Here is a 20,604-nt window from a genome sequence, read left to right as displayed (position 1 = left end):
TTCTGGTATTATTAGGAAGAAGGGAAATGGAGAATACCATTGCTGGGGATGATTATTCTTTCTATTTCCCATTCTGAAAAAGTGACATTGGAAGAAATCCCTCCTGAGATCTTCCCCTGGGGTTTGATTGAAATGTGGGAAGCCAAGGGGACTGCAGAGAGAGGATTGTACAATGACAGACTGGACATTCATGGACACCTCTTGGGAAAAATCCCTGTATTCCTCACCCCACCAATAAGAATTTCACCAACATTTTCTTCTCCCTTGAACTGGGGTAAAGAAACAATTTCTTTTCCATTAAATTAAATAGAATTCTATTCAGTTGTGCCCCAAACCATTCTCCTAAACATTTGATAGTCAATAGGTTGGGGAGGATGCTGGTCTTCAACTTGGCAAACCCAGGTTCAAACTCCTGACCTAATGATGAAGCTCTTTGGAACCTCTCTCTCTCAAACCTACTTCACAAAGTGGTTGTGAGGAGGCTATAAGCTTGGAACCAGAACTTGGTTGCCAACTCAAATTCCTTGCAGGAAAGGTGGACAAGAAAAATAAATAAAAGAAGAACATGGGCAAAGCTAATGCAGATGTGCTTGTCAATAAACCAACAAAGGGGAGGTTATTGTGGCTTATCTTCCCTCTTGGACTCCTCAACTCTTACTAGCTGCATGACTTGCTCCTCTGAGAATCAAGCTTGCCAGTCTGATAAACCCTGGATGAATCATGGACTCTTAAAAAACTCAATTTGAGGGAAATTTCAGTGCATTATCATTGCCACCAGCAGGATCCTTCAAAGGCCTTGCAAATTGCTACCATGTCTAGTAACCTGATGCTATCAGAGAAACTTTATAGCTGCAGAACCTGAGTGTGAAATTACATGGCCAGATTGTAGCAGCATCAAAGGCCTGCCAGCTCAGGAATTGCCCAGCCTTTTTCTCTGTCTCGCTCGTTTTTCGTTTCCTTCTGCGTGATTTCAGCTTTCTCCATTCCTCAATCTTTTTAAACCACAGTTCTCTACTTTTTCTTGCCCAAGAATGTCAGAAGCCCTTGCAGGAGACTCGTAATGTCCTGATTCCTGCCATTTTCCATCTCTAGTTACTCTTTGCTTGTTCCTGCGGGGGAGGAGAGAAGACGCAAAGCCTTTAATCAGAATTGCATCTCTCCACTTCTTGAGAAGCAGCCTCCTCAACTTTGGCATTCCAGCAGGGTATCTGGCTCCAGTTTATGCATTTACTATTTCATAAAGCTGTGCCTGGGGTTCTTCGTTAAAATGGGCTTGGCTTTTCACTGGAAGGAGAATTAACATTTTCGGGGTATAGCCAATCCTGTTACCAAGCCTTCTGGGTATATGCTAAATCAGAATGCAATTCATAGCTAACTTGGCTCTGGGTCATTGCAGGGTGAGTGTGGAAAACAGCATGATTTTTTCAATCCATTCCAGACCTATCTTGCCTCTTACCTTGAGACTCTGCCTTGGACTCTGTAGCCAATTCCATTCCTGCTATTAAGCAGTCCGAAATGCAGAATGGTCCTGTGGGTCAGCAGAATTAAGTGCAGTAGAGAAACTCTGAGTGAATGAAGCCGGAGAGTGATAGAATGCTGGTCATTTCAGAAGAAAATAAAGTGGGAGAATTATACTAGGTAGCAATTCAGGTTTGAAGGAAGAATTCCCAGGGACTCTGCTATGATGAGGTCATTTCCAGGTCTGCTGCTGTAGAGTTTTTGGTTTCAGAAAGCCTAATGGTTTCCTAGTTTTGCCTGGGGAGAAAAAGCCAACCATGTCTAATGTATACTTTCTTCAACACTATAGCAACTCAGCCATGTACCCATGCAACCTTAGGTTAAATTCAACATCAGTTCCACATGTCACAATGGATACTTCAACCAAGCATGTGGCAATGCTCATTGCCAAAGTGAAGCAAACAGTTGTATGTTTGAGGAGGAGGTTAATATGGGTTCACTCAGTGGTGAATGCTGAAGACAACCTGGGAATATGGGTAGGGATGAGATGGGATGGATGCTGCAAGATTACTGTATGCAAGAAGTTGGAAAAACAATGAAGTACCTATAGATTGGGTCATAAAATTAACTGACATTTATTTTATTTATTTATGCATTCGTTTATCAAATTTTTAACACTGCCCATCTCCCCCCACATGGAGGGAAGTTGCAGAAATAGGAGAACTGATCAGACTGGTCAGAGGAAGATCAATAAAGACTTTTTTTGAAAGACTGGAAACCTTATATGGAATTTTGGGGAATGGAGTAGAGTTGAGTAGAGTAGAGTAGAACAGAACTATTGTTGCATCTCCTTATGACCCCTTTAACCTTCCACTCCCATTCTCCCCCCCCCCCATCTGCAGCTGCAGAGGTGTCTCAGGAGACAGTGGAGACCCTGATGCAGAAATTCAAGGAGAGCTTTCGGACCAACACACCCATTGAAATTGGCCAGCTACAGCCTGCTGCCCGTAGCTCATCTGTTGGGAGACGGAAACGCAGGAACCGGCACCGAGGTAAATGTGCCAGTTTGAAGCATGCTGGTGGGTGCAGACTGCCAAAAAGCAATTTATGCAACAGCAGGCAGGACATTCACACACAGTCCTTGCCTTTTGTTTTTGGTGCCTTCAGTATTCAAGTCCTGGTGACTGCCTGGACAAATCCCTGCAGTTTTCTTGGCAAGGTTTTTCAGAAGTAGTTTGCCATTGCCTGCTTCCCAGGGCTGACAGAGAATGACTGGCCCAAGGTCACCCAGCTGGCAGGACTTGAATGCATGGTTTCCCAGTTTCTAGCCTGATGCTTTCAACCACACCACCAAGCTGGCTCTCTCACACTCCTTGGCTTAAATAAATACCACACCATGGGAATTGTACCAATGTTGGGAATTGGGGGCAGTATTGAAAATTGATTACTTCGTAATCCAATTGAACAGAAATCATTAACAAGAAATGCACCCTCAACACAGTTTAACATCTTCCTGATTGCTACCTCGTTTCCACCTTCCTCTTCCGCTCGCTCCCCCACACTGCTCCCATTTGGAATGTTCTCTCCTTCATGGCTCATGGTTAATTGGCCCTCAGGCATGCAAGCAATTGGAACTCTATGGAACATTAAGGTTAAGTGATGATTTAGCAACTTACAATGTTTGCAGTTTGCATCCAATTGCAAACATAAAAACCTTTGCCTCATTAATCCTTCACAATCCCATTCCCCCCCTCCTCCTCCTCCTCCTCCTCCTCCTCCTCCTCCTCCTCCTCCTCCTCCTTCTTCTTCTTCTTCTTCTTCTTCTTCTTCTTCTTCTTCTTCTTCTTCTTCTTCTTCTTCTTCTTCTTCTTCTTCTTCTTCTTCTTCTTCTTCTAACCCTCTCTAAATGAAATTGTCCATTTGGGATGCATTTATGTTCTCTTAACAGCCATGTGATGGTGACACCAGTCAAGTGTGAATTCAGCATTGCTACTGTGTAGTGACAGTCATCTCCTGATCCCTGATTGATCTTTGTGTAATTATTTTTACAGTACATTTAATTAATGCTGAGCCTCCATGAAAGATTGCTCTCCTTATTAACATCAAATAATAATAATAATAATAATAATAATAATAATAATAATGATGATGATGAAGAAGGAGAAGAAGGAGGAGAGGGAGAGGGAGAAGGAGAAGGAGAAGAAGAAGAAGAAGGAGGAGAGGAAGAGGAAAAGGAAGAAGAGGAAGAGGAAGAGGAAGAAGAAGAGGAAGAAGAAGTAGTTATGCTATGCCAATACATTACAACAACTGAGGTTCTTGGGAAGAACTCGATGTGAATGAAGGCCAACACCAGCTAAAGAACTGGCAGCTGTGATTTCACGTTGTTGTGAGGAAGAGGAGGAGGAGGGGGGATATTTTTTTTACAGCACACCTTTAAACATAAGCTCTTTTGTTAAAGCTTCCATATTCCATTTCTCACAATTTCTTTTTGTTTGTTACTCAGTAAGATGAAACTCACACCTAAAAGAAGATTTGTTGTTGTTCAATCACTTCTGACTTCTGGCTCCTCATGATCCAATGGGCATTATTTTGCCCAAGTCACTAGTCAGTGACTGCTTCTTTGAGTCCTTTTAAATTCCTCCTTGGGTCATCCAGGACAGTACCAGCCATCATATCTTCAGCCAACCTTTTTCTCAATGGGCTTTGTTTTTTTGAAGCATCAGGCTTTTACCCAATGGCTTCCCTTTGTACTATCTGCCCAAACTATTCAAGCCTTAGTTTCCTTATTAGTGCTTCCAGTGAATTGTGACAGAATCTTACAGGATACCAGAAACATGCTGGAATACAGACACAAGGTTGTATGGATTCAGGCAAGAGTTGCTTCTGGTTTTACAATTTTGTTTTGAACAAGCACCAGCCCCTGTAAGGAAGCCTGAAGGGATATAATACAGGAAAACTCCATTGAAGAGCAGCTGGTAGATTCTTAAATTAGAAGTAAAACGCTGCAGGCTAGTAAGACCCAAGGCAGGGTAAGGTCTTTATCCCGACTGCCAAAACTAAATAAAAAGGTCAAATGAGCTGTTTTACTTTTATTTATTTATTTATTTTAAGTGATTAATAGATCTTTCTGCAAAGGAGATAATTTATTGCTGATCAGCGTGTATTTCATAGGGTTGCAAAACCTCCACTGTGTTCTAATTCACCCAAAATGCCCACTCTTGAGAAAAAGGTTTTGGTAGTTTGGTAGAATTTGAAGGGCAGTGGTGTGGTGAGGCTGTGCGGGTCTCTTCCGCTCTCAGTTGCTCTTGATTTGTTATGGCCCTTTCTGATTTGAACGATAAGAACATCATTGATGAAACAAGGTTGTCTTTTCTGCACTTCTCAGTTAAGGTGGAGGCAGGGCTGGCCCAACTATGAGATTCTGCAAACCTTTGGCTTCAGGTGAAGGATTGGGAAGTGATGGATCCCTCAAATCAGAATAAGGGGTCAGCTGAGAAGATATACAGGAAAGCTCTGTTGAAAATGGTTCAGAAATACCTTGGACCTTCACTGAGAAAGCACCTTATTCTGTTCTTAAAGCAGTGCTTTGTTTTGTTTTTTTAAAGAGTTGCATTGCCCTTAATGACTTGGCTCCTGAAAGCAGCTGCATCTCTGGAAAATGCAGGGCTGCTTTAATGAATTGCAGAGAAGAACCATCTCCCAGGAGGTCTGAAATGCTCCTTTCCAACCATTTCCATGGAGTGTATGGTCCTAACACACACCTTTCACAGGGGGTGGACTCCAGGCCATGTCCATCCCCACCACACGTGATGCTCTGTGGCCAAGCAGAGCTCCATTTTTACTCTGAAGATGCTGCCATGTGAGGAACTCTGGAAGAGCATGGATAGACAGCTGAAAGAGACTGAGCATCTAGCATGGATGTTACGCTGATAGCTGTCACTGCTTCCCTATTCTGCCCTTCACTTCTCTTTTAAGCCAACAGAGTGACTAGAAGCCTTTTGCACAGGCTTCCTCTCTTGGCCTGTGTGCCTGTGCATTGGCCCACCCTCCCTTTGCCACATTTTAAAACCCGCACAGGTTCTAGATAATCAGAAAATGCAGTATCCCTGTCGGCAGCTTTTGGAAGATGTGCAGCCTGGGTAATCTAACCTGTCAGCACCATCCATCATGGGGATGCATGCTGCAGCCAAATGAAAGTGCACGGGGCAGAGGGTTGGAAGGCAGCTGTGTTCCAGGCTGGGCTCAGCCAGAAGAGAAACTGCTTGCTCCTCCAGAGCATTAGTGGTGTCACATGCATATGTTGGCCATCTGACACATCACTCACTAACCAGCCAGTGACCTTACCCTTAACTGATCAATTATCTTAATCAAGTAGACATTAATGCACCTTACTGCACAGGGCTATTTATGAGTTGAGTGCTCTTCAGCTAAACAAAATCTTGGGTTGTTTTTTTTTTTGGGGGGGGGGGGGATTGTTTCCTGCAAGGAGAAACTGCCTATATTTATGGCAGGGCTGTAGCTCCATAGGGATGAAAGCCGCTGTAGTGAGACATTAAGTTTATTGGATTTTTTTAACTGGCTTATTGTAGCAGGGATTCTTAGAAAAGCTGTGGTGTTGTTTGGGGGGTGTAGTTATATGGGGCTGCATAGTTCCAGGGGAAATAAATGGAACACTGGGGTTGCTTTCATAGCCGATAACTCAAAACAAGTGCAGATTTATTTCTTAAAAGAAAGCTAGCACAGATACACACACACAGAGTTTAGTCTGTAGTTAGCGTGTTAAATATTGCTTTCCTTTCTTTACATTTTTAGCCTTAAATAGGAACAGAAGCTGTGCTAATCTCAGCCTGAGTGTGAAAGTTACAAAGTGGGGTTTGTGCTTTTTTCCTTTTACATCCCCAAATATCTAGAGTTGTGTTCCTTGCGATCTGAATAGCTTTGCCGTTACCACCTAAAATGTGGAATCATCTACTAATTGTTGTTGTTGTTTGTATCCAATTTTATTTGAGGGAGAGGAAAATCCAAAATTGGATAGAGATGTTTAATGGGTTGCATCTATCTCACAACCCACTGGTTCCATCCATGTTTTTTTATCCTGGAAATGTAAGATGGACTTTGGAGTTTGTCTGCATCCCCACATCTTTTTTGTGCACCCTCCACCCCACCCCCAGCTCTTTCCTCTGTTTTTGATGAGCAAGTTAAAATTAAACATTTTTAAATGACACAACAAGATAAACAGGAGGGAGTATCAATTTACTGTATGAGATGTGTTGAAGATGTTTTTCCTTTCCATATGTCTGCACTCTCCTGTCATCATTTTCTCCTTGGCTCACCTGACTTGTAGTCTGAAGGTGCCATATTTGCCACCTGGTCTTTATATCCAGGACTATTAATATTCATTCATTCATTCATCAATTCATCCATTATATTTAGGAGCACAAGGCAGTATATACTTTGGAATATACTGAATATTCAAGAACATAAGGCAGTATATACTTTGGGATATACTGAACATTCAAGAACATAAGGCAGTATATACTTCAGGATATACTGAACATTCAAGAACATAAGGCAGTATATACTTTGGGATATACTGAACATTCAAGAACATAAGGCAGTATATACTTCGGGATATACTGAACATTCAAGAACATAAGGCAGTATATACTGTGATCCTCCTTCAATTTTTCCCCAGAGCCATCCTGCAAGTTGGGTTGAGCTAAGAGAGTAACTCACCCAGGGAGCACCTGTGGCTGATGGTGGGCTTCAACTTAACTCTCCCTGCTGCTACTCCAACACCACACATCAACTCTATAGTATAAAAGACATCTAGTAACAGTTTTAGATTTATTAATATAGATTTTATTAGGCTTTGTGTGTATGTGTGTGAAAATTGAGGCTTAAAATGCACAGAAAAAAAAATAGTCCAATGGGTCTGGAACTCATTGCAGGACAGATGCAAATGAACACTAGCTGGATGTTCAGTGGAAAGCTGACCCTTGTGGCAAGAAGGCTTTGCATTAACCAGGTTGCACTTGGAGTTGTAATTCTCTGAGAAATCATAATTCAATTACTGTCTGCCATGAAGCTGCAGCAGTTGTCTCAGTGCAAAGTTTGCTGCTAATGGCTTCCTAGATTTAGGAGTTACCAAGAACTTGGATGAATGCCAACTAATCACAGCAGGAACACTGCTGAATCTTAGCCAAAGAATAAGCAGTAACCAAGCTAATGAGCCATTTCTCTTTGAGTGCAATGTTATAGAGATTTTTGTCCATAAGCATTTTCCCCAACCCCTATTTCCTTTCCATTTATTTATTTATTTAGATTCTAGATGTATCATATTGCAGACAAAAGAAACAGGATAGATGATAACTTCAGATGGAGAACAAATCCCCCCCCCAAAAAAAAATGGAGTTGAGAAAATTGTATTAGGCAAAATGTAATCTTTCTTTTGTGAAATATACAGAACATGGTGGTATGCCTCTTTGGTGCAGAATTGATTCAAAGTCCCCAAATTAAAACAATTTTCCAAATGGAATAAGAATATGGAATCAAACGAAATGCCTTCAAGTCAACTTGGGCTATTTGATCACTGAGCTATGTTTGGTTAGATCGCTGGATGCCACTTTGGTTGCAGAAGTTGGCCACGGACATTCTAAAATCAAAATAATATGGAAAACTTGGGGAGGAAAAATTAATCCTAGGATTCTGGAGATCTGACATCTATTAGTGTGGATCAGTCATCCCCAACCTGATGCCTTTCATTGGGTTTGGGAAATAATTCATCAAAGGGTTGTTGCCAAGACATTTAAATCAAGAGGCCAATCAATTCAGTTTAAAAAGTAGCTGTGTACAGTATAGTTATCTGTCTTTTCATGGCAAGCATTGAAGGTTTTCATTGGCAGTAAGGACTGCACTCTCATTAGACTTGCATGTCATATAATAAAAGGCCTATATAAAAGTAAAGTGCCATGATAACTGTTGAAAGGACCACTCTAAGCTCCTGGAAATCGCTTTTCCTTTAGTCTTCAGTGCAGAATGAGACCTGGGCACCAAATGATTTCCCCATGACTTCTATGTTCCAGAGTTCTCCTTCCCCTTGCCCTTTTCCTTCCTTAGCTTCTTTTCTTACAATTTCAACATCACTAGGACAGCAGATTTTAGGATTTGCAAATCTAGAAGGATTAGTAGTTGACGACTTGGCCAGCCCTACCATGAGACTGAGGGAAGTGGTCACCTTGGGCATCAGATAATAGGAGGCAGCAGCAATAAGTGTTGGAGGGGGGGGGACTGCATCCCATAGACATTCAGTTGTCTGAGCATCACAGAACAGGCTGTCCAACTGTCAGTGCTGAAAAAGAGTCACTTGCCTGCACAGTCTAATTTTGCACAAGGCAAAGGAAGAGCAGGATGCTGTTGGGTTTTTCACCTCAAGCAGCAAAAGGGCAGCTGTAGGTGAGGATGGGCAAGGATGTCATTTGAAAATGTTCTTTGGTGGGCAGGGACGCACTGAGCCCATTTGTTTCCCTGCAGGTGGTGTTGGATTTGGCCACACCAAAGGCAACTCAGGGTCCGAAGCAGATGATGAAACCCAGCTGACGTTCTACACCGAACAATACAGAAGCCGCCGACGCAGCAAAGGTAAGGTTGGGAGCAAAGCTGAAATAAAAGACCAGGCTGTATGGGAACCCAAGGAAGACACCTTTACTTACAGTGTATCACAGGGAGGAAAAGGGAAAAATATAGAAGTAATACATTTGAAAAATCAATTTGTCCATATGGCTTCCAAACGCTGGTATATTTTAGACAAGGGGGGCTGCAGCTTCCAGAATTTCTGTTCAGCTTGGCAACTTGGCAAAATTTCTGCTCAACACATCCGGTGTCCACAGTTATCCTCATCATACAGTAGATTCTGTCCATTCCATTCAACTTAGAGCACTGGGATTAGCTGACTCTGTTATTACTGTTTCGTGAGCTGCCCGGAGTTGGGCCACGCAAGAGGAGCGGCTGTACAAGTCTCTTAAATAAATAAAATAAAAGCTCAGTGTGGTGTTCCTAGCACGTTTGTGACATAATGGTGGATTTCTGATGTGATACGAAGTACCTGTTTAGCCTGCAGGTACCTGTGAGTAAGGCATTACTGTATTTAACTGTTGCCTTTATTGCTGTTTTCCAATCCCTGCAAGTAGTGAAAACTAATGTAGAATGACAAGCAGTTAGCCTTCCTGCAACCTTTTTCTCTCAAAGCAAATATTTGTAGCTCAGGGTTGGACTGTGGAGTCTTTGCGCTCTCTGAGCCTTGTTTTCTTGCAGACGTTTCATTGCCAGACCAGGCAACATCTTCAGTGCAAAGAGGGAGAGGGGCTTTCAGGGCAAGCCACGGTATATAAACTGAGAGCAAGGCCCACTCCCTCTTTGCACTGAAGATGTTGCCTCGTCTGGCAATGAAACGTCTGCAAGAAAACAAGGCTCAGAGAGTGCCAAGGACCCCACCTTTTTCTCTGATGCACTACAGTATTTACTTGGAAGGATTTTATTTATTTATTTGTTCTTTCACAGACACACCAGGGAGTTTAAATATAGTATAATTTCCCTTTGCCTTGAAGGACTGTAGTCCACTGGGCAACCTCAGGATTGTGCCACTAGAACAGGCCTCTGGCAATTACAGATCAGTGAGAGAAAGGTAGCCCATACATCCATCTAAACCACTGTTTTGTAACATCTGTACAGCAAGAGTGCAAAACTGCTTGTTTTGTCTTTTGAAAGGGTAGCATTTGTTGATAACCCATTTTTAAGCCTTCCCTGTACTTGTCTTGTTCCCGAAGGCTTGGTTTCCCCTGCAGGTGCTTTAAAGGAGTCGAGGTTTTCATTCTGGTTTATGTTACGGCAGGAATTGATTTTGAAAATTGAGGAAATTAAGCGTGAGAAAATAATGACGTTTGAGGAACAGTTCAATTGAATGAAGACTTTCAGTGGTACAGGCTACTGTACATGCTGTGTACATTTCTCTTAATTTAGCAAATACTGGGAGCAGGGAGGCACTGAGTCCCTTCGAGCGAAGCCTGGGAAAATTTATTTTAATGATGGGACGTTCACGCAAAAAGGCAGCTGTCACACGGAGGACTGTCTCTGTGCTTGAGAACTGGAACCGTTCTGCCTAATGTGCCAGTGTGCCGAGAATGCCCAGCTCTTTCCGTTTAAAGAGGAGATGAATAATAATAAACAGTAATCAACTGAACGGAGGAGAGAAGGAGAGAGACGTCTGCCTTGCATACATTTTTAATGAGCGGAGGTTAAGTAAAGTGTGAGGCTGTCAGGTTTTCTCCAAGGAAGTGTGTGGAATGGATGAGCAAGGCAGGGCACAGCAATCCAAAGGCCAGCAAGAGATGGTTGACTTTTTCCTTTTAATTGGGAAGAATTTAGTGGGATGTCCTTGCCTATTACAAAGAGGAAAGATGATAGGGTTAGGAATTCTTCTGTGGGTTGCTATGCTATGGAGCATCATCACCATCATTACCACCACTGTCTTCCTCATTTAATTTGGGCAGATCTTGGTGTTTGCTGAAACATGCAGCACATTCAGCAACCAATAGTTGAACTCAACCCTCGTGAGCAAATCCAAGGGATCTGAGAGCAAAATGCTTCACTTGAAAACGGTGGCCACGGCTATGCTGGAATGGAGAAATTCAGATATAATACTGGGGAAGAACAATTTCTCTGTAGGGGTACCTCTTTTCCAGTCTTGCCCTACCCAGTGTTTGTAATGTTCTTTTTTAAAAAAATGGCAAAAGATCATCTTCTGCAGTCTGAACAGGTTGTGCCACTGCTAAATTTCAAGTTTAACATTTCATTTGTTAGGCTTCTGTATAAACCATACCCACTGTTTCTCTATAGGTGTTTGCATACCGCCTCTACTGTGTAGGGTGTATGTATTGGGGGATATTGAAAATAGCATTTCTCTTTCCTGGCTTCTTATTCTCTGTTATGACATTTCAGTCTCTTTCAGTGCCACATGCAGGGGGATGTCCCATAGAATCATAGTGTTGCATGGGGCCTTGGGGGGTCTTCTATCCAACCACATCCAGGGCAGAAATCCTCATACCATCCCAGACAAATGGCTGTCCACTTTTGCTTGGAAATCCCTAGTGATGGAAAACACACAATTACAGGAAGCAGACAGTTCTACAGCTTAATAGTTCTGACAGGCTGGAAATTCCCCTTTATTTCAAGCTTGGAGCTCCTTCTGCAAAGCTTCCACCCATCAGTTTCTTTCTTCCCTCCCGGCACTATGGAGAATAGATCCACACTTCTTCTTCCCTGTGGTAGCCCTGTCACCTTTCCTCTTAGTCTTTTCTTCTTTAGTCTAAATATACCCAGCTCCTTCAGCTGGTATTCACTGTACTGTGGCAACCAGAAAGCCTTAATTTATGATAAAGAAAAAAATCAAGCTTAGAAAGCAGGAGACAACAATGAATGGACGTTGCAGCCCCACCCCGAACCTACCATTATCCTACGTATTCTGCCAGATTGAGATTTGAACCTGGTCATCCCAAAGATCCCTCCCCTTCACCTTAAAGAATCTTGTCACTTACATGGTTATGTCTCCCAAATGTTAATTATTTCTACCTGCCCTTGGACTGGATCCTCCATTTTGCCCGGCCTGGGCTTCTACTTACCTGAAAAATCAGAAAGCCCTTTTATCAGGATAACACACTCAATGGAGGCTTCACTTTGGTCTCTTGGGAGCTTTATTATTGCCTCATAAACCAACATTGCCATCCCATTATAGCCTAATTAATACCGCAGGGGGTTGGGTTCACTCTTGCCCACTGATACATTCCCTGCACTGTATGGCTGAGATAAGCAGGTTTGGCTTTGATATGAGGCTGCCAGCAGATTCCTCCCATTTTATTTTATTTTATTTGCAAGGATAGCAAAAGAGAAGGCAGATTTATTTTTAAGTGCTCCTGTTCTTCTCTTCTTTCTCCAATTTGCAGTGATTTTTAATGACAAATTAGGGGAGCTTGGTTTTTCCATGCTGCTTAGAGTTCTCGCTTTCTCTGATTGTAAAGCCGTCCAGAGGCTTTTAGGAGGACAGGAATTCTGGCTTTGATCTATACTTGTATCTGGTCTTTAAAACAAGATTTTTAAAGGAGAATTAGGTATTCCCAATCTGTTACACATGTGTAAGTTTCTTTCATCCCCTTCTCCCTCTGGAGATGAGAGGCATTTAATAGTGTTTCAGTGTGAAGCAAATGAGATGGAAAAAGAAGAAGAAAAGAAAAGAAAAAGAAAAAAAAATCCAGTTCCCATCCACTTCCCCTTCCTTCTTCCTGTGCCCGAGCCTGGAAGATTGCTAAAACTTGGCATTTCACTTCAAGATGTTGAAGTAAAACAGCTGATTCGATAATTAAAATTTCATGCCACTTTGTGGAACTCTGTCAATGAAATTATTCAATCAGATCTCATCTGAATAGATTAGCCCATCAAAGGTTTGCATAGCCCTAATACTTTGCACCAAAAAGTATAACACTAGCTATCAAGACAAGAATAACCCCCCACACACACCCACATCTTATCTGTAAAAGAAAAAAGTAGGACTGAAATCTGTTCAGTTGCAAGACTTCACAGAAGATGTCAACATTCTGAAATGAGCAAGCCTTCATGAAAGGATCCCACACACCCCAAAATCTTACAAGATTTTCTATATTAAGAATTCCAGAAATTCTGTATAACTTCTAGGGATGTCACATGGCATCTGATGGTATCACATTGTGAACCCTTAGAACTCTGGGCTAGCTTTTTCCCTGAGCTTGTGACTAAGTAAACAGCAATCTCATTAATGTACCCCTGAAATATAAGATTAAATATAGGAAGAGAACAGAGAGGAAGGAAAAAGCCCTTTGGTATCTCCAGAAGATCATCCTCAGCATATCTCAAAGGCTTTCATAAGACATGTGGGAAGTTCTAAATAAGATTCCAAGCATCAGTTTCATTTGATCCCAGCACAGAATTGTACATCTATAAAGGAAATCCCGGAATACAGGCGTCACATGAGCATCTGTTTCAGCACTGATTTATCGATATATTTTCTCTGATTCTGGCAGCATGAAAGACAGCCTGGAATCAGTAAGTCTTTCCTTGGCTGTTGATACCTTTCCTCAACTCCTCAGAGGGCTTGATCCAAAAAAAGAAGACACGAACACTCCCATTCGAGTTTTCTTCAATATTTCTACACACCTCCCAGCCTGTTCATGGTTGTAAAGGCTGCTGGAAAGCTCTGTTGGTCCTCCTTCAAAGCAGATATGGAATAAACAATATATGCAGTTCAATTATCCATGTACACCATCAAGAATAATTCAATGGCACATTATACTTTTCGTTTGGGCACATGTGTGGAATCCTGACTCTTGAACTGTTAAAGCCAGCTAAATCATTTCCCCATTTTGAGCAAGCATTTGCTTTCAGCACAGCAGCAGAACAACAATTAGACAAGCATGCTTCTGAGCAGCCTCACCTGGTAGTTTGCAAGCCGGGTTGGAAAGGATGCTGTGCTAAGAGAGGCACCCAGGTATGATGTTTTAATTTTCCTCCAAGGTGGTACAGTGGTAGACAGTCTGCGCTCCTTCAGAGGATGTTGAACTGTAATTCCCAGCACATTCAGCTAGCATGGCTAATAGAGAAGGATGATGGGGTGCTGAACAGGATATAGGGGTGACCCACCTCACCCTCATTCTAATTGGCATCTTGGATACCCTAAAGCCTTAAAACAACTAGCCTGATACAAAGATTGACTCACTCTTTTTTGTTCCCATGGAATTGAGGAAAAGATCACACTGAAAGTCTTCTCTAGTGGCTACAGGATTGTCATGACCTCGTTGCAAGGCACAAAAGAGCCTCACAACGTAGATCATGATCATTAAGGAATAGAGGAAGGAGATAATTAAACCAGGGATTAAAACAAGCACCCAAAGCACCCACACCCATGGACCCATAGACAGCTGAAAAGAAGGACATCGGATGAGCAGAGATAAGCTGCACCTGGTGCCCTGGAGGACACACCCGATTTGAGGGGACAAAGGGAGACACCGGGGGAAAATGCCCATGCAGCCATCAAGGATCCCATCAAGAGGGATTGAGACAATGAAGGGTGGAGGAGCCCGGGGCCCTATGAGAGGGTATAAAAGGGGCACCTCCACACCACACACCCCGTTCCCGTTTTTCATTCTGTCAGCCATCATTCCAATAAACCAGAAATCCTTAATACCCATTAAGTGAGTCTGTGTCTTATTGCGAAGCGAGACTGACCCTGACAAGGATGCATTGCTATCACTGCAGGTGAGCAGCGCAGCCTTCTGTAGAAATTAAGGACTTGGCCTGTTGCAGCAAAATCACTCAGCCTGGGCTTTGATAAAGATAGCAGCATTTACATCTGTTCCTTGGAGGCCTGGCATTTATTTATTAATTTATTTATTTACCACCACCGCCACCTTCCTTCCTTCCTTGTTTCAAATTGTATCTCATACAGACTTAGCAAAGTAATTGAGTGCTGGAGAACTGAAGAATTATCACACCAGCTTGGCTCTTATCTTGACAGTGAAGCAACACTTTTAATTTAATTTTGTTCCAAGCATGCAGGGTAACAAATTTTACTAATTGTTCTACTCGCACCCATTGCATGGTAACAAGCCTTGTTCTATGAGGCAATAAAATATAAATGTGTGCTAGCTTGCAAAAGATTGCTTTGGCATTATTATTATTATTATTATTATTATTATTATTATTATTATTATTCCTAAGAAGCCAGCTGAACCATGCATCTATCAGGAGCTGCTATGTAACTCTATAGTAGAGTGCTGAGGTGGGGGAGAAAAGAAAGGTTGACTGCTATATTTTCTATCATAGTGGAATATTAGGGCTGCAATATATAATGGATCCATCAGTTAAATGCATAGAGCGGTATCCTGGGGATGAGAGATAACTGCTGGACAACAAGATTCTCTAGCCTTCCTTTCTAGCAATTCCCCTCTTTCATTCAATTGGATGAAACTGAATTTGCTTGTTGATTTCATAGGAGAAGAGACTTTGGTGAAATGCTGATGGGTAGAATATGGGGTTCTTGCCCTTGTTTATTATGGAGTGTCCAAAGCACACATCTGGGCTTTGAAGAAGTAGGATAAGAAGATTGTTGACAGTTTTGAACTTTGGAGTTGGAGAAAACTCCTGAGAATACTATGGACAGCCAAGGAAATGAACAAATGGATCATTAAACAACACAGAGTTCTCACTCGAGGCACAAATGACCAGGCTCAAATTATCCTACTTTGGATACATTAAAGGAAGTCCTAGCTCTCTGGAGAAGGCTCTAATGCTGGGAAAAGGTGGAAGGAAAGAGAAGAAGAAGACAACCAGCAGCAAGAGGGATGGACTCAGTTACAGTGGCAATGGTGGCACGTGTCTTTGAATTCCTACTGAATTTAGTGAAACGTCTGCTAAGGTTCATCTATGTAAGAGTACTAACATAATTTCTGATCACGGAGTTTGAGCCCCACCTCATACTCCCGCTTCTGGAGAACATTCTCCTGGGTAATCATTTCCATTCTTGTCTCAGATATGACCTAGGTTTCAACTCCCATTTAAACAAAATGGCAATAACAAATCAACTCATTTCCAGTCTGATTTCAGCAGAAGGAAGAATGATCAGTCTTAAGCATCAGCACTGTTTCCATCAATTGGATGACTCTGTGGCTTATTCAAAGATAAGGACATGAAAAAGCAAGACTTCAGTGGTTTTTATTATCTATGCTGGAGAGAGAGGAAAGAAAGGCAAGGAGGAAAGACAGAAGCTCTTGAGTAACACAAATAGGACAACTAATTAGAACTATTAGAAGAGGGGGAGAGAAAATAAACTCTCTCTTTGCTAAACCAAACCAAATCCAACCAAACCCTCAAAGATGTGTTAAGTAATAGAACTCAGTTAATGTTAAAACATGTGATGTTGACTAATTGTTAAACTAAATGAGGTTTTGTTTATGACACCAAGCCAATACATATAAAAAAAGTATATATTAAAAATAAAATATGTTTCTGTATGTCCATCCAGATTGGTCTGAGCTTATAGCAATGCTACTGCTGCTGCTTCAACACTGAAAACAAAAGGAATTCATTGGTGGATATTATTTCAGAGAAGACAAAATAGTATCAACTTCACTGTGATACTTCACAGTGCAATTATCCCTCCCTCCCTTCTTAGCGTTCATGAAAGCCAGCCTGCCTGCCTGCCTGCCTGCCTTCCCTCCTTCCTTCCTTCTTAGCATTCATGAAAGCCTCCCTCCCTCCCTCCCTCCCTCCCTCCCTCCCTCCCTCCCTCCTTCCTTCCTTCCTTCCTTCCTTCCTTCCTTCCTTCCTTCCTTCCTTCCTTCCTTCCTTCCTTCCTTCCCCCAAGTTAGAACAAGGCAGTTCATGCTGACATTTCTCTGGAGCCATATGGGTAAATGTCACACTTCAGTGTGGTAGTAATTAGGAGTGTGTAAAACAGGTCCATTTCAGACCAAATCTCCAAAGTTCATCAGATTGGATCTGGACCAGTTTCTACCACTGAACTGCATCTGCATGGGAAGTATCTGGATTGGTCCAAACTGATTCAGATGTATGGAATATCAAATATTTGCATGGACTTGCATACTGGAAAGTCATAGGTGACTGCAGTCAGGTTCTATGAACTGTTGCATCCTCTCATGGAATGGCTGTAATGGTATGTTCTTCAGACAGAGTTCTTCTCTTAGTCCCACACCTATCAGAGGTATGCTAATTAGGAATTGACAGAACATGATGTCTGGAGTTGATCCCAAAGTTTAGATCTCTCTGACCAACAAGGCCAATATAATTTGTGCTGTGTTATCTTTCTATAATCAAGCAAAACTGTTTTTTCTTTAAGGAATGTCTTCAGATCTTCACATTGTATGTTGGTTTTGCAGTGGAAACTGGGGGTTTGTTGATGGGACAAAGAACAACAAGTCTACTATTGTGCCTGCACGCATGTAACACACTGAGTGGACCAACTTTCTGAGCTCACACAAACCCTTGAACTGAAAACAACCCAAAGTGAGCCTTTAAAAAATCTAATCAACTTTTACAACAAACCACACAGTATATTATGGGCAGGTAGCTGCATGTCCAATGTCTCCAATTGGGAATAATACAAGAATAAGGAATTATTCTTGCAGAGGTCATTTTCTTCCACTTCCTTCTTACTATAATTTCTGATTTAAGTAATTAATTAGTTACATTTGTAGACTACCCAACTCCCAGAAATGCTCTTGTGGGGGAATTACACTGTTTTGATCTGCAATACTTCCTCTCCGGGCTGAAGATAAGGCAATGAAGGAAGTTGCTGACCTACCAAAGGCCAAATTACAATAAATGTGCCCATCTTTAATTTGCCAGCGTCACCTTCCTTGGGGATTTGTATGCAAAGACATCTCTCTCCAAATACTAAGGAACAATTTTCTTGCAAGATTTGCCAGTGCACCATGCAGGAGAGATCAATATTTGAAACATTACAGTTTCTACAAGGGGAAAAGTATATTTTAATGCATCAGGCATTAAAGCTTCTAAAATCTGCAACCAGCAGAGAGTCTGGGTATTAAGAATGGATTAGTGGGAGGTTTCAAGGGATCTTCAGGCTGAATGGAACATGCTGATTGTGCAGTTGTACTAGCTGGCATGTCCTGCTGCTTAAGTCGAAGAATTTTTGCTTTCATTTACCATGCTATGAATTATGATCCAGGATAGATGATTGGTTTGGAGAAGGCAGTGTGTAACTTGTGTGCACCTTCCTGCCGGCCTCTAACAATTTATCTACTTCCTTTACAGGTAGAAATATTTATGCACCATCTTAGAATTACCAGTTGAGAAAGAATTGTAGCCTAAGAAGAAGATTGACTGAATTTGTGTATTGCACTTAGTCATAATGGGATTGCTTGGGCTGGCTTGGCTTTAATTAGCATATTTTGCCAAAGTTATAAGCTACAGCTTAGTAATTAAGTCCTGGGGCGAACCAAACCAACCATAATTTATTCAATATGAATTGAAACTATTAAATTTCTTATCAAGGAAGCCATGGTTTAGTACGTGTGTGATCTACATCCAGCGAACAACCTGGCTGATAGTCTTCAGTTTCTTTTTCTAACCAAGATATGATCCTCTCCCTCCCCAAACAATGTGGTTTTGTTTTGTTACTTTACTGAGTAATCTCAACATTACTGAGTAGAGCTGAGCATCAGATGGGTGGGACATAGTGGAAGGCATTATCAAGCCTAATGATTTGGGATTAGCTGTCATGTTCTCCATTTCAATGTCCTGTAGACATCGTAACGTTTCACATGTCACTCTTCTAATCCGTGTTTCCCTGTTGGAAATTTCCAGCCCTGCGTGGCTGTAATCTCTGGAATGCATGTTTGGGTTGGTGACTCTATTCAAGGTTACTTTCCCAGGCCGGTGTATGACGATGGTTGACATCTGGGATGGGGTGGTTGCTATGAGGAGGCACGGGGCGGAGTTGGCCTGAAGCAACAGTATTTGATTTGTATTTCGCGCGCTTTTGGTTTATTCTCAGCTTTGTCTGTATCTGCACACTATTCCTTAATAAATCAGTTATCTTAAAGCTCGGGCTTGTGAGACTGAGTATATTGGAGTAGGCAACCATTACATTAGCATACAGTAACTGGTTTCTTCCGGGCAAATATATACACTATATGCACTGAGAACCATGGGGTATTGTCTAAGCATTAGTCAGCTGTACTTTGTTAATGGAAAGGGATAACTGAATACACTATTTCGCTTCCTTGTACTGGCTTGCTAGATAGATACTGTAAACTGAAATGAAATTTGGTCAGACTAATTTTGACTTTAAAGCCATTCCTATTTACTTATCTATACTTTTATCATTCATTTATCAATGGATGCAATAAGCTACTTGCAACAGCAGCAGCAGCAGCAAAGAATGGGGCTATTAGAAAATATTAAATTAAATATCAAATAGCCTGGTGCACATTTGTAACTATGCTTGGTGCCATATATACTTTCTGGAACTGAATCAAATCCCTTTTAGCTTTTGTCCTGGAATGTTAGGGTTACTGCATAAGAGCACGTTTTAAAATGAAGGAAAGCAAAACAGAGAAGATAAAGCCGAGCAATATCATTTTTAAGTGACTTTCAAAGAACTTTTGCCTCTAGCATAAGTCAAAGTGAAGATTTTGCTATTGCAGTATGATTGATTCAATTTATGAGTAGGTTTCCAATTTTATGAAAAGTGTGTCCTTGTCTCAGCCCTGTTGCAGGAGCATAACAGCTCAGAGGAGAGGGAAGGAACATTTTAAGGTAGGTTAGGAGAAGACAAGGCAAGTCTCAGGCTGTGGTCTGTAATGTCAGTGAAAGGAAATTTGAAAATGAGATACAGCAGCCAAATCTCAGAAATATATTTTAGAAGCTGAAGATTTGATCTTTCCTTTCAGTACATCCTACACAGTTGATAGGAAGACTGTCTCAAACTGCCTTCCAGCCTGGTTAATTCTGGAGTGCTAGCCTTCATATCCCATAATTACCAATCAGCTAAAGGTCCATCCTGGGAAATACACCAGCTGAGGTCCAGCACATCAGAAGTACCCTTTTAAAAAAAACAAAACAGTTATATTTATTGAGGATTTTACATAAAGCAAAAATCGAATCTAAAGGAAAAGCTAGAAAAGAAAGAAGTGCAACAAAAATAAGCAAGAAAGAAACTAAAGTTGTGGAATATAATGACTTCCGACCTTCGCTTCAACAGATACTAAAAAACCTATCATCTCCCCTCCCTCTTAACTCTTCCAGAAATCCCTTCGACCCCTTATTTAATTCTCATCTGTTTCAATCATTGAATCCATAAATCATCATTGCATTTCTTTCTTCTTTTAGCAAAAAGTCCATAAAATGTTTCCAGTCTTTTGAAAAGAACAACAACAACACACTTATTGTTTTATCCCTGTCTAAACAGGTCAGTTTTGCCATTTCTGCTAATTCTGACATTTTCACAACCGATTCCTCCATTGTGGGAATTCCAACACTCTTTGTGCATATAATAATCCTGCTGCTGTTACCAGATTCAAA

General features: G+C 41.5%; 1 protein-coding gene across 1 annotated transcript in view; it reads left to right on the top strand.

Moving 5' to 3' along the window:
* ASTN2 (astrotactin 2) overlaps nucleotides 1–20,604 on the top strand; it is a 289,840-nt gene that overhangs the window by 101,787 nt on the left and 167,449 nt on the right. Inside the window, exons 7-8 of the mRNA XM_063316464.1 lie at nucleotides 2,361–2,510; nucleotides 8,992–9,099. Of these exons, the coding sequence (XP_063172534.1) occupies nucleotides 2,361–2,510; nucleotides 8,992–9,099 (258 nt within the window). The remainder of the gene's footprint in view (nucleotides 1–2,360; nucleotides 2,511–8,991; nucleotides 9,100–20,604) is intronic.

This window comes from Candoia aspera, chromosome 16 (genome assembly GCF_035149785.1).
Source record: "Candoia aspera isolate rCanAsp1 chromosome 16, rCanAsp1.hap2, whole genome shotgun sequence".
Taxonomy (NCBI): Eukaryota; Metazoa; Chordata; class Lepidosauria; order Squamata; family Boidae; genus Candoia; species Candoia aspera.
This window is presented reverse-complemented; position numbering and strand designations above follow the sequence as displayed.